Genomic DNA, 14,642 nt, shown 5'->3' with positions numbered 1-14,642 from the left:
CGCGGTCCGGGAGTTCGAGCCCTGCATCAGGCTCTGGGCTGATGGCTCAGAGCCTGGAGCCTGTTTCCGATTCTGTGTCTCCCTCTCTCTCTGCCCCTCCCCCGTTCATGCTCTGTCTCTCTCTGTCCCCAAAATAAATAAAAACGTTGAAAAAAAATTAAAAAAGAAAACCGTTAAGCCTTAAAACATGCCATGCCCTTTGACATAGTAATTCCCTCCCCACAGGTAGTAGTATATTTAGACAAAAATTGAATGTTCATAGATGTTAAATCTAGCACTATCTAAATACCAAAAATGTCTAACTACCGGAGACTGATTTTATAAAGCATGGAAGGGGCGCCTGGGTGGTTCAGTGCGCCCCATTCTTGATTTCAGCTCAGGTCACAATCGCATGTTTCATGGATTCTAGCCCCACGTCAGGCTCTGGGCTGGTGGCACAGAGACTGCTTGGGATCCTCTCTCTCCCTCTCTCTCTCTCTCTGGCCCTCCTGTTTGTGCTCTCCCTCTCTCTCTCAAACAAACTTTAAAAAATCTTACAATAAAGCATGGAATATTGTGCTCCATTAAATATGATGTTTCCTAATACCCCTACCTATTCTTCCCAGTGTTCGTGTATGATATTAAGTGAGCCCCTGGTCTCCACCCCACCCTTAAACCTGGTCCTCCTGTAGTTTCCTCCATCCTTCCAGGGCTGGGGCCAGAAACTGCGGGGTCATCTTTGACCTCTCTCTTTCACATCCCCCAGCTGGCCTGCTGCATTCTGTCTGTTCCACCTTCAGTAGGATTTGCCCTACTTTCCAGGCCTCTTGTAAAGCATGAACTGAGAAGGCTTGAGGAGAAAAGAAAGCAACCCTGATTCCCCTTGAGTGGGTAAGGTTTTGATTCTTAAATCGAGGCCAGGTTTTTCTCCTTCTTGAATTATCTAACGATCTCTTTTTCCTAGAGCAGAAGCCGATGGGCCAAAATCACCTCATTGAGAACATGACATCTAAAGTAGGATAGCAGGACTCAAAGCATTACTGCAATGAATAGAAAAATATGTGAGGAGAAAGTAATAGGATTTCACTGGTGGTAAGCCTACTTACTGAGAAATGTTGTGTGTTTTCAGTGAGCTACAAGTATTGTATACCATGAAGGACCATCCAATTTAAAGGAGACCCTAAAACGAAGTGTGCAGAAGCCTCCAATAACTTAGCTGCTGGGCTGTTGCCCTTAGGACAGGTGAGTAGACTCTGCCACAGGGGAAGAGACGCTGCAGTAGATTGTTGATGTCTGATGGTTCCCACGAAGTTGAGTCATAAACACCAAAAGTTTGTCCGGATCTCACATGTACAAATAGGTAGAACGGTTTTTGATAACTACGTAAGCCCGGAGTGGGAAGATGTTGAAGGGCTAATTTAATTCGCAAAAGGCCTCTTCATGTTTAGATTCCTAAGGAAGAGGTTTGCAGACTGAGGGCTTGGTTAAGTTGTAAGTGTGATGATTTAGAAAAGTTGGAAAGTTGGGAACGGGCCTGGAGTCCGTCAAAAGTATAGGATTTACCTCCTGGGGATAAATCATGTCCTGGGTAATAACCTTTACTTTGACCAAATTGTAGCTTCTCTTTGGAACGCTGTGCCCTTTCCGAGAGAAAACAGCAGATGGCTGGAATCAGTCTTAGAGTTTACTTGTCTTTAGAACACAATGTAACGTCATCCACGTGAAGAATCATGCGGAAATTTAAGGTCTTTAAGTTGTGGCTGGGGACTTGTGAGAAGTAGGTGAGGCCTCAGGAAATCTTTAGGGCATTTAACAGTCCAGGTACATTGGTGAGTTTCCCAGAAGAAGGCAAACAAATGTTGACCCTTTCGACCTAACAGAACACTAAAGAAAGCAGAACATGTATCTGTAACTGTAAACTATGCACCCTCTGGAGGCACTGGAGATAAGAGTATTTGGTTCTGGCCAGGAGATGACTATTCTATTTATGGCCCCAAGGTCCTGAGTAAATCTATATCCCCACCCACTGGGTTTTTTGACTGAAGGGTAGGGGTGTTATAAGGACTGTTCAGAGTATGATGAGTCCTTTCTCTGTTATGCTTTTGACTACTTTAGTCCTTCTTTAGCTTTAAGAGGGTATTGTGTAGGTTTGGGTAGAAATTCAGACAGGCTGTTCTGAACCTCAGTGGATTCAGCCCCAGTAACCCTGCAAACAATTGAATGTTTGAAACTTTGTCCCCTTTTTGTGCTAAAGCACTTCTCAATTTTGTTCATATTGAAGGTTCCCCAAATTGATCACTATAATTTTAAAGTATCATTGATAAAATTGGGCCATCTAGAAAGATAAGTTCACAAATTTGAGTTACAGAGTAAATGTATATAAGAAGCAAGAACCTGGCCTACAGGGGTCCAGTCTTTAGATCGAGCAAACCCATAGTTTTGAGAATAGTCAGTCCAAAGAGTTGCTTGTGTACCTGTGTCCCCAAACCTAATGCCTGGGCCTTCCAGCTACAAACCCCAACCAGCTTTGTGGTTCCAGAGGACAAAAAAACATGGCGAGATCTCTCCCAGAGCCACACTTTCATGGACAAAGCAAGAGAAGACTGAGGAAAGTTCTCACAGGGTTTTTAGTAATCACCCCAAACTGGAAACACTCAGATATCCTTCAGTGGGTGAATGGATAAGATGTGGCCTACCCATACTTGTACCATTGTTTGGAATACTACTCAGCAACAAAAAGGGCTATTAATGTATGCAACAACTTGGATAGAACCCCAAAGGCATTATGCTGAGGGGAGAAAAGGCCAATCTCAAAAGGTTACTATCTAATTCCATTTATATGACATTCTTAAAATTATAAAATTATAGTGATGGCAAACAGATCTGTGGTTGCCAGGGGTTAGAGTTGGGGACGAAGCATGGCCATAGAGGGGCCACACAAGGGAGTTTCCTTGAGGTTATAGAACATTCTGTGTCCAAGTAGGGTGGTGATTACATGAATCTATACATGTGATAAAATTTCACAGACTGTATACCAAAGAGAAAGAAAGAAAGAAAGAAAGAAAGAAAGAAAGAAAGAAAGAAAGAAAGAAAGAAAGAAAGAAAGAAAAAGTGCATGTAAAAGCTGATTAAACCCAAATTATGCGGGGCGCCTGGATGGCGCAGTCGGTTAAGCGTCCGACTTCAGCCAGGTCACGATCTTGCGGTCTGTGAGTTCGAGCCCCGCGTCAGGCTCTGGGCTGATGGCTCGGAGCCTGGAGCCTGTTTCCGATTCTGTGTCTCCCTCTCTCTCTGCCGCTCCCTCGTTCATGCTCTCTCTCTGTCCCAAAAATAAATAAACGTTGAAAAAAAAATTTAAAAAAAACCCCAAATTATGTCTATAGCTTAGTTAATAATGTACCAATGTCAACTTCCTGGCCTTCACAATTATTATGTAAGATGTTACTGGGGAAGCTGGATGAGGGTGCATGGGAATTCTCTGTCCTATTTTGCAATTGTGAGTCTAAAATTATTTCAAAATAAAGTGTTTCCAAAAATTTGGAGGGCACTGATTTCTGCAAGCAGCACTTGGGAATCTCTTCAATTTTTACTAGAAAAGATAATATAAAATAAAGCCTCAAGAATTACAAATTTAATGCAGTTTCTATTCACTGCAATTTCATTTGCTGCAATTTTGATTTGGAAATTATGCTCCGTTTTTTTAACTATAGTATGGTTACAAGTATTTTTGTATCATTACCAATATGTTATATACAAGGGAACAAAATTTCCTTGAGTTTCCCCCCGGATGGAATACCCCCTAACCTCTTTACGGAGTTCCTGGTGTGTAGCTCCTGTGTACCCTTCTAACCTCATCTCTGCCGGCACCCAGCATGCATTCTGGGTGAACTATTTGTAATCCTCGCCCTCTTCCCCCTAGTCTTCTCTCCTCTTAACTCTTGGCTCGATGACCTTCTCTTTCAAGACCGCATCAAACTATGCTTCCTCTACAAAGGCTTCCCTGACCCCGGAAGCAGGCCTGCTCCAACAGCGCGCCCTTCCTGCCTGTGGGGTTCTAGCATAGTGTGGAGCCCTTTGGCTATTGGTTCACTGGCCTAGCTCCCACCCTATCCGTGAACGCCTTGAGGGCCCCGACTGGATCCCATTCCTTTCTAGAGGCCCTGTGCCTGGCTCCATGCCTGCAATATACACTCCATAAATGGTGGTAAGTAAGTGAGTGAATCTGAGGCTCTGGAAAGTCCTTAGTAATAAATTTTGTGCATTCCACCCTGCCTTAATAGACCTTTCAACAAGATTTTCAACGAAACTGAAGATCAAAAGGGGTTCTGTTCTGATTAACTACAGGTAAACAGGACAGTAAATGAATACTTAAAACATATTCCAAACATTCAAATTAGTTAAGATTTTATTATACTTAAAGTCTTCCCCCATTCTTTCTTTCATTCATGACACGGGGTTGTGATAAGCTTTAGAAAAACCAAGAGGTTGTACTTGTGAGCCTCTGTGGACAGATACAATCTAGAATTTAAGAACAGGATATGGAGTCTGAAGGAGGATGTGTGGGATGTTGAGATTAGAGCACGAGCCTACATTGAATCTGTATATTGCTTCGGCCTTTACTAAGAGCAGCGCGGTGTCCCCCACCTTCCAGGCAAGTCGCTCGTTACTTCACCTGTGATATGGCAGCAGCCCTAAATGGCCTGGATGACAGACTCCTGATTTCCCCACTCAGCATCCATCTGGGCAGAGGGTCTGGGACTCTGTAACTGTCTTTGGGTCTAGCTTCTCTCTCCACCCTGCAGCAAGGTGGCTCAGATGTTCATCATTTCTTCTTGCACAATCTAATGGCCATTTCTCCATCAGAGGTCTGTCTGGTAACTTCATTCAACAGGGTCGATGACCTCCTTGAAACTGGTGTCTCCCTTGGCTTAGACACATCACCTACCTCTCCTACCTCCTCTCTTGATCGAATCCCCTAACGTTCCTCTAAGATTGAATCACTGGTCTCATGCTCATTTTAAAAAATAAAAGTAACAACAAACCTCTTTTCTGTGTCTCCACTTTCCCATTTTCTCTTCACTGCTTCCTGATACCCTGTCATCAAGGTGTTAGGTGCACCTTCCCCCAGCAATCATCTAACTGAGCCCACAGTCATCCTTTGCGCTCTCTTGGAGCACTTAGAAGCCAAATGTACTTTCACTGGGTAGCACTTCCTCTGTTCTGGTTTGTGGGATCCCTTGCTGTTTTATGAATTACTCTTATTTCTTCAAACGAAGGCTCCTTAAGGACAAGACCCGTGTCTTGAAATGATCCTGTGTCCTCATGGTGCCTCACAAAGTGTTTAGCACCTTGTGTCAGCGGTCAGTAAATAGTTGGTGACTGAGATTAAGACAATGCTGCAGTAGCCAGCAAAAGGAAACGTAAAGAAGAAAACCTTTGAAATTTCTTTTCCCTTCTAATGCTCAGGGGCCTAAATCATTAGATCAAATGATCACGCACCGCACCAGGACTGTGCAAGATCAAACAGCTCTTCTTGCCACAGTGTAGTGGTAAAGCAAGAGCATAGACTTCAGGTTCAAATGGAAGGGGTTCATGCTCTAGTCTTGCCAGTGGTTGATCTTGAGCTTGAGCAAGGCACTTACTTGAACCCAGAGCCTTCATTTCCTCATATTCAAAATTGAGATAATAACTAAGGCTTTTCAGAGATGAAGGCTATCATCCAGAAGAGTATCATGTGTGGTGGGAATTTCAGGAACCATGGCAGACCAGGGGAGACGCTATTTGAAAGGAGGCACTGTACCCCGTCCAGCGCGTATCCCACTGAGGGGGGGCCACTGTCTCCTGCGGGGCAGGCAGCTAGAGTCCCGGGGACCTGAAGAATGACAGTCTGCAGAGAAGACAGAAGACCAAACACTGAAGCTTGTCAAGTTCTAGACATAACCAGGGTAGACTTTCTGGTGGAAAAGCTAGCAGATGAAATGAACAGCCTGTCAAAAAGGCAAGGGAATTAAGCTGGAGAATTCTGAGAGGGGTTGGCTGTGGGGCAGGAGGAGCTATGAGGGCAGAGGAGGGCTGAGCTTGGGGTAGAGGGAAAGCAGGCTAAACAACCGGTCAGATCCACTTGTTCCAGAGGTAGGGAGAACATGCCACTTGGTCCAGTGACAACTGCAAGGCATACAGGCTGACAAGACATCGTTTTAAGGAAGATAAAGTGACACAGCTTGTATGTGCCCCCTGGGAGACACCTGCTTTTGAAGCGCGAAGGATCGTTAAGGAAAATCAGGCACACCAGGGCTGCAGAAACCAACGTTCTCTTCTTAACATGTCACAGCAGCCGCTGCTGCCTCCTTCCCTGTCTGTCCTCAGGCTAGCCACAGATGGGCCAGCAACCCACCCCCGGCAGAGCAGGGCAGGGGGAGAGGGGCTGAACACAGCCTCCGGGGATATGGCAGCATTACCCGGATCAGCCTGGGGAAGCCTCTTTAAGAATTGAGATGGGGCACCTGGGTGGCTCAGTCGGTTGAGCATCTGACTTCTTGATTTTGGCTCAGGTCATGATCTCAGGGTTGTGGGATCAAGCCCCGTGTCAGGCTCCGTGCTGAGTGTGGAACCCATTTAAGATTCTTTCTCTCTCTCTCTCTCTCTCTCTCTCTCTGCCCCTCTCCCCAACTCCCGCTTGCTTGCTTGCTCTCTCTTAAAAAAAAAAAATCAATAAATAGAGTTGAGATCACTGTTCAGCAGGACATGTCCCAGACCCTGGAAGCTGGGACTTCTGTGGGGTTCGGGATCTTAGACAACAGCCACAGCCACATGACCTAAAAGTGTTGTGAGAACAGAATCCTAGAGAAGCTCCAGTCCCCACCTGAACCAGTACCATCCAGATCCCTGTCCTGGATCTGCTGGATCGGGCGTATGCTGGTTCCCCACCAGCCCTGGAGCTGTTCCACCTGCCCCCTCTCTACCTTTGACGAATTCAACTGTGAGAGCTGAGCCTCCGTATGAGTCAGGTCCCTGCTCAGCCGTGAGAAGAAGGTGATTGGCTGGGTCTGCCAGGGCTTTGTGACCCGCTGGCAGGACTCCTCCAGGCCCTCAGAACCCTTCATGCCTGCCTGCACATATTGCCTCCATGCAACCCCGGAATAACCTGGATGTGTGACCCAAGGGGACAAGGGGTAGCAATTTTGCAGATTTTCCAGACAGGTGACTTCAGCCCCCCTGGGCCTGGGCAGGAAAGGTTAACCCAGTGACAATGGGCCTAGCCCCATGTCAGGAGCAGGAAACGTTTTGGCAGACTCCTCAGAGTTGTCCTCTGATCCCACAGCTTCTCTTCCAGTTCTCCTGACCGGTAGGATGAATCTACAAAGCCAAATATGTGGGAAATCTGGAGTTGGGGAGGGATTGTGGTCAGAGGCCCAGCTTCAGGAAGCCCAGATGGCTGTCCCCAGGCAGAAAGGGCAGAGCTCTGTAGTCTCTCTCCCTCCAGGACTGGTCTTCCTTGGTCTCGGAGACCTGAAGCTGGGTATGTGTTGAGCCGCTGCTTCCCAAACAAGTGCCCTTGGAGTCCCCGCTGTCTGCCCCAGTGGTGCTGACAAACACTTACTGAAAACTGACTACGTGCTGGGCTCTGCTCAGCATTGTGTATGTATGTCACTTAATCCTCATGAAAGCTTGATGGAGTGGGGACTGTCCCCATTTTATAGATGAGGAAACTGAGGCCCAAAGCCAAACTGCTAGGAAATGTTAGAGCCAGGATTTGAACGCAAGTGTTCTGACTGGAGCTCAGTATGCTTAACACAGCACCTTTTTGGAGGCTGCCGAAGGCTTGCCCAACACCCACTGCAGGACTGAAAGACCCGGTGTGTCCTTCATAGCCGTGCTGGCCGGAGGATAGAGTCCTGGGAACTGCAGGGGGTTCTTGTAGGGACCAAAGAACTGGGGGCTGGATGTCCCTGAATTAGCTTCAAGACACATTTGTAGAAGATAGATTTCCACTGAAGACCTGAAAACGAAAAGCCGAAATCAGATTTAGGCTCGTGATACTATTATTAAATATCAGAGTGTGAACTTTCAGAGTTCTATAGACTTATTTATGATTTAGGAATAAATACTTAGAGCTAATGTAGTCCTGGGTATCTGGGAAGGAACTGGATGATTTCTAGAAACTCTGCTGACCATGGGATGTTGAGATGTAGTCATTTTGAAGTCACTAGGCTACAGAATGACCAGCGGCTCTGCCTCTCTGGACGAGACCTGTGGCCACCTTTCCCATCTCCAGTAAACGCACCGTGAACCTTACGGTCCTAGCACAGGAAATGATTTAGCAAAATCATCAGCTTAAACCTCCTCAACTTGTCTTTCCCATGACTCCAGACCTATAGCAGGAGTCACGGCTCTGAAGAGCAGGCTTTTCCCGAGGCCGCATTTTCAGTCTGGTCCCGGAATGGGGTTTACAGCTGGCTCAGACGGTGACATGCCACAACCCCATCAGGGGCTGTTCCTCCTGATATTCACCATGTGCCAAAGATGATGGTAGAAACCCAGGGACAGGGAAGACCTCGCTGCGGTAGCCTTTGAAACAGAGCCTGACCCCTTGTGGGGGTGGCTACCATTGTCTCAGAAGAGAGAAAGCCGCTCTTGGTAACAGGTGTGTTAACTTCAAGAGTTTTCTCAGACTGTTTCTCCGCTTTAATTGGAGGCAGTTGGACCACGAAGGGCCAGATGCTTGGATAAATGCTCTATATATCTTTGCCCCCAGAAGCTGATCTGGTTTGAGTCTAGGTCTGAGTTAACACCCAATACAAAACGTCATCCGAAGGTGGACCGATTGATGAGTTTAATGTGTAGCTTTGAGGAATAGAGAGGTTGGTGTGGTTCAGTCCAGAATCTTAGACCCAGCGTTCCAGGCCACTCCAGCTGGTCCAGCTCTCAGAGGACGTCTGGGTCAGGAATGAGCACTCCATCCCCGCCCCCCCCCCCTTGCCTGACACCACGAGCTTTTGACAAAACCAGGCTTTTTCTTTGAGGGCCCAGATCCAAGTTAGGGGCTCTCTTTTTCTAAATTGAGCCAGGGAGAGGAGGATTTGGGGATGGGGGAAATGTTTGAGGAGGTTTTAGCTCAGGACCTGGGTGCCACCTGCTGGTCATAACTTAGTCTTATTTACGGTGTCAAATCTAGGAAAGGAAAATGAAATCCTGCCCTCCCTACCAGGATGGGGGATAAGGGAGCTAGGAAGCCACTTCTTTGGGACCCTCTAGCAAGTGTGACAGAAAATCCTTGCAGAGACCCCTGGGTACCTTAGATGAGTCCTCTTGAGCTAAAATGGACCCTGACCGAGGCAGAGAGTGGCCAGTCCTGAGTGGAAATAATGGCTCTGTTCTTAGTATCAGCCTCCCACCTACACTCACCCCACTCTCCCACCCCACTCCACCACACCCCACCCTCTTTCCCAAAAGCCCCACAGGAGGCAACAACATGACTGTTGGGCCTCAAGGAGACATTTTTTTCCAACTTCCTTCTTGCAGGCCCCATTGCCACTTTGGGGACCCTAGATTCAGAAATGATCAAAGGTGTGGAGAATGCCCTCCCATCATCAGGCACAGACCGAACTGGGAATTTCTGGCCAAGCTGAGAAGACTTTGGCATTTTTCAAGTACCTGTATAGCTCTTGGTGGCTCTTGGAGCCCTGATAGCAAGGTCTTTGGTTGTATCCTGGAAGGAAAACTAGATATTTCTCCCATGTATCAAGGAGGAAGATGGCTAACACTTTCCCCCGCAAGGGAGGTGGCAAAACATCCCAACATCCCAGCCTATGCCATTGCAGTGTAGGCTAGTCAGTCCCAGCCAAGCCCCTGTATCAGATGAGGATCAGACCCACCTGAGGGTGTGTGTTATGTGTGTGTGTGCATAATATATGTAATATTTGTGTGTATATATGTATGTGTGTGTAACTGTATACAGTTGACTCCTGAACAATACAGGTTTGAACTGTGCAGGACCACATATACGTAGATTTTTTTTTTGATACATACAGTGGGCTATACTGTAAGTGTATTTTCTTTTCCTTGTGATTTTAATAACATTTTCTTTTCTCTAGCTTACTTTATTATAAGAATACGGTATATAAAACATACACAAAATGTGTGTTGATCAACTGTTTATGTTATCAAGAAGACTTTTGGTCAGCGGTAAACTATTAATAGTTAAGTTTTGGAGAGAGTCAAAAGTTATACACAGATTTTCAACTGTGGAGGGGGTCAGAGCCCCTATCCCATGTATTGCTCAAGGGCCAACTGTATATATACTCTACATGTTATATATTATATATAAATATGTATTAATAAATTGTATACATAGTATGTTATATGTAGTTATATATGTAACATATAATATAGTTATATATAATACATATATAGTTATACACACACACACACACACACACACACACACACACACACGATGCACTTGGGCTTTACTCCGGCCTACTGAATGTCTCTGAAGGAGAATCCGATGTACTCTTCTAGTAAAGAATGTGAACTATCACCTGTTCAGTCCTATGGAACCCAAAGAAAGCTGGAAGACTCTTGAATTATTTCTGGAGGACTAATTTTGACCTAGACCAATGCCTCTGCTTTTTATTCAATAATCAGCCCTTGAAACTCATACACTAAACAGGAAAAAAAAAAAATCCCTAGAGTGGCTCAGGAATCCCCAGGGCCAACCTAAGACCCCTCCCCCCATTATCTCCTAGATCCAGCCCTGACCAGCCTAGACCCCCTGAGGTAGGCACCTCCTACAGAATGCGGAGCCACAACCTTCTCCCTCCCCACCCCTCCCATCACCCTGCCTCAGGGGCCTGGGGGAAGAAATAATTCCCCTAGCTCTAGCTAGTGGAAGGCCAGTATCCACAATAGCTTGTCTCCTCCCGCACTGAACTCCTGGAGGCCTCTGCAACCCCCCTGGAGGCCTGGAAGGGTCTGACCACTCAGATGGGGTCCTTTCAAGCCCATTTCTTTCTAACTCTGCCTGCTCTCTCCTTCCTGACTTCCTGTCACAACAGTAGGTGACACTACGCTTTGGGGCATTTGGTTATATTATTCTCCTGTGAGTTTTCCCAGTAAGACTATAAACTCCCTAAACTCAGGAGCAAGTCTTTTCTATTTCTCACAATCCCTAACTAAAGAGTCATCAAAATAAAATGCACTTTCCTTGATCCTACCCATTCTGCCTCTTTGTCAAGTTTGGTGTCCATCCATTCCCCATTCCCACCAGCTTACTGATGTTAGGTGAGTTTCCTAGGAACTCAGAAGCACTCTCCTAAATCCAGTCTCTGCAATTATTGTTCATGGAGAATTGGCCCGGAACCCACAAGTGAATGGAACAGCCTGGCCATGAAGGAACTTACATCTAAGGTGGAAGGGACAGACATATAAGTGATTTCAGGAGAACTGACAAACGCTGTGAATGAGCATGCTCAGTGTGCTATAGAAACAGAGAGGGGCAGGGCAGGGGTTCAGAGACAATGTCCTGGAGGAGATGATGCCCAAGCTGAGTCCTAAAGATTGACTGGGGGTAGAGGGTCCAGGCCAGAGGTGATGAAAGATGATTCAGAAAGAGGAGAGGCCATGAGGAGGCATCACTCAGTCATTCAACAATTTTGCTGAATACCTTGCCTGTGACTGGCCTGAAAACCCCACCCCTGGCTTTAAGGCCTTTACTGACAAGGGGGGCAGGCATTTAGACAAGTCTTGTGGTTAGAGCAAGGGTCAGAAGGGCAAAGGCACTGGACTCAAAACCACTGTGTAAGAGGAGACCCAAGTGCAGTCAAAATTACCCTCAGAAATCTCTGGAATTCCCAGCTTCTGAGTCCTTAGGAGCTCCCAAGACAATGCAAGGCAATACAATAATTTTTGTTTCTGTTGGCTGTTTGGCCTGCCGGACCTCCCTTTCCCAGGGCAATGAAGGGCAAAACAAGAGGGTTTCTCTCTCGATTTTTCTCAAAAATGCCATTGAAGTTGAGTGTGCATCTAGTGAAGTTCCATTATGTATACTTGGGGTGGAGGCCATGAGGGAGCAGAGCCCGGCGGATGCCACCCAAGCCTCCTCTCTAAAGCAGCTTCTCCAATCTGCTCCTGCAGACCCTTTGGGCATCTTGGTCGGGAGCAGATCCTGACTCAGTAGGTTGGGGTGGGGCTCCAGGATTGCAATTTCTAGCAAGCCGAAGCCCAGACAGCACCACTGCTGCTCCTGCAGGGACCATGGTTTGAAAACCATGGGAGCAGAGAACGAGTGGACTTTGGGGTGGGGGCAGCATTCCAGACAGGGTGAGTAGGCAGCTGCCGGAGGCTCCCAACTCGGGGAGCAAAGTGAGAGACAGGGCTGGAGAAGTGGGGCCCAGTTAGGAGTTTGATAAGTGGTGGGGAGGGTCACACGATAAGGGCAGGTGCCTGCTGGGGGGAGGAGGGAGGAAGGGAAGTGGTCTGGGCATATTTTTCCTTCACAGAGACATTTTATGTATTAAACCTAGAGAAATATTCTTCAGTCCGAAGTAAGCACTCTCACAGTTCTCAAAATACGCTGTCCTTTTGTCCGTCTTCTGTTTCTCCACTTCTGATAAAGACCTAGTTACAAGGTATACTGTGTGCTTAACGGTGCAAGTCGGTGACACTTGGCTGACCGGGGCTAGGGGGAGGATAAGGAGGAGCTCATATCCGCTGGCCAGAAGGGGGCGCCTCTGCCCAGCTCCAGCCATTGGTTGCTGTGCAGGAACAAAGGCCCAGCGCTGCCAAAAGCCAGAAACCTCAAGTTGTTTGTGTGAAACATCCCAACGTTAAAATATTGGGCACTAATTCAAAAATGCTTCCAATGCTGGGAGTGCTGAACAGCTCAAGTCCATAAGGCAAATTCAGCCAATGGGGGTCTCGTTCATGACTGCGACGGAGAGTGGTGTGGTTTGGGCTACTTTTACATGGATTCTGATCGGAGCAGTATCAGGGGTGGGCCAGGAAAGACTGGAGGCTGGGGGGGGGCCTTTAGGAGACTACTGCTGGCCTTGGCCTGAGAGAGCGCATACATAGCCCCCAGGCAGCAGGAGACTAGTCTGAGCAGGGCACACTGGAAAGGACTTGATGGATGACTGGATGGATATGAGTGTGAGGGGGTGTAGGCTATGTAGGATAACCCCAGGTTTCTAACGTGCGTGATTGGGTGACTGGTGGTGACGGTCGCTGGGATAATGAGTATAACAGGAGACGCACGTATTGAGGGGAGGTTCTAGACAAGCAGAGTTTAGGTGCCTGTGGGTCAGCCAGCAGGCCACCGGCCACAGAAATACGGGGTTTCAAGTCAAAGGAGAGGACAAGATTGGTCAGCTTTCTAAAACACAAATCTGGTCAGGTTACTGCCGGCTTAAAATCCTCTAATGGCTTCCCGTTGTCTGAACAGAAAGTCCAGACTCCTCCTCGTGGGAAACAAAGCCCTTTGCAATCTGTCCCTGCCAACCTCACTGTACCACACCCCAACACAAAAACCTGCTCCCCAGGCCTGCTGAACAACTCAGAGTCCCAGAATAAGCCATGCCTTTGTTCTCGCTGGTCCTTGGGCCTGCGGTACCCTTCTACCCCATCCCTTTGCATGTTTGGAAAATTCCTGGTCCTTCCAGACTCCAGCATCTCTGCTCCGAAGCCTTCGCTGACCTTGTCACGCAGAAGAGATCACTCCCACCTTTGGGTCGTCTCTTAACTTCGTGTGTGCCGCTTTCGCTGCCCTGCCACTCCCTTCTGTGAGGGTTTGCCTGTCTGTAAACTCCTTGGAGGCAGAGACCACATCTTATCACCAGTTTCTTAGCACGTGTCCGGCGTATAGTAGGCACTCGTTAGATGCCTTAGAGGGAAATGCCTGAAGGGTTTTCCGGGAGGGAAAACCGCAAGGCCCGTCTGGAGGAAGAGGCTTTTCACTCGCCCGGGACTGTCCAGCTCCTTCTGTCCTTACAGCCAAGGAATAGCACGCGGCCCCTGGATGCTGACCTTGCCTCTCGTCTTTCTCTGCAGCTGGGGTATGGCCGTCAATGTGTACTCCACGTCCGTGACCAGTGAAAATCTGAGTCGCCATGATATGCTGGCATGGGTCAATGACTCCCTGCACCTCAACTATACCAAGATAGAACAGCTCTGTTCAGGTAGGAGCCTGGGTGTGGGGGGAGTGGGCCCCGCTGGAGGGAAGGGGAGGGAGAGTGGGAGGCAGAAGGGCCACGGCAGAGAACGGAGTCGGAAATTAGGATTGAGGAGGAGAGCAGCAGAGCCCTAAACTAGTCACAGTCGTGGCGGTGAAGGAAATGAGGGTCTCGTGGAACGGGAAGAGTCCGAGGCGAAGAGCGGGAGAGGCTCAGGGAGGGGCTGCGGGAGGGCAGGGGCCGTGGGGTATCAAGAGCCGGGACGGCAGCGAAGCCAGCGGCCCACAGCATGAGGTCTAATCTGGCCACGCTGGGCCCGAAGCTCAGCTGCTCTTGCAGCGCAGTCCTGGGCGAGTCGCTAGGTCTCAGTTTCCCCATGCACAAGATGGAGAGAACAGGCCTGTCAAACTAGGGCTGCTGTTGGGATTAAATGACACGTACGCAGCGTTTGACGTGACCGCATCAATCTGTCGTAGTTGCTTTTATTCTGGGAAA

The 14,642-nt window shown here is 47.9% G+C and overlaps 1 protein-coding gene and 1 long non-coding RNA gene across 6 annotated transcripts in view; one reads left to right on the top strand and one right to left on the bottom strand.

Annotated features, from left to right (window-relative positions):
* MAPRE3 (microtubule associated protein RP/EB family member 3) overlaps positions 1–14,642 on the top strand; it is a 54,309-nt gene that overhangs the window by 35,645 nt on the left and 4,022 nt on the right. For 2 of the 5 annotated variants that reach the window (XM_023252019.2, XM_019827785.3), the window contains one exon: positions 14,026–14,153. In XM_023252019.2, the coding sequence (XP_023107787.1) occupies positions 14,033–14,153 (121 nt within the window). In that variant the 5' untranslated portion in view covers positions 14,026–14,032. The other 3 variants (XM_006930422.5, XM_019827786.3, XM_045054821.1) reach the window with 3 other exon arrangements.
* Positions 4,358–6,968, bottom strand: LOC109498334. The gene is made up of 2 exons (XR_002155109.3): positions 6,842–6,968; positions 4,358–5,866 (listed from the first exon to the last, which is right to left on the bottom strand). It is a non-coding gene; the product is annotated as an uncharacterized LOC109498334 (long non-coding RNA).

The sequence above is a fragment of the Felis catus genome, chromosome A3 (assembly GCF_018350175.1).
Source record: "Felis catus isolate Fca126 chromosome A3, F.catus_Fca126_mat1.0, whole genome shotgun sequence".
NCBI lineage: Eukaryota > Metazoa > Chordata > Mammalia > Carnivora > Felidae > Felis > Felis catus.
Note: the sequence above shows the minus strand (reverse complement) of the source record. Positions and strands in the feature narration are given on the sequence as shown.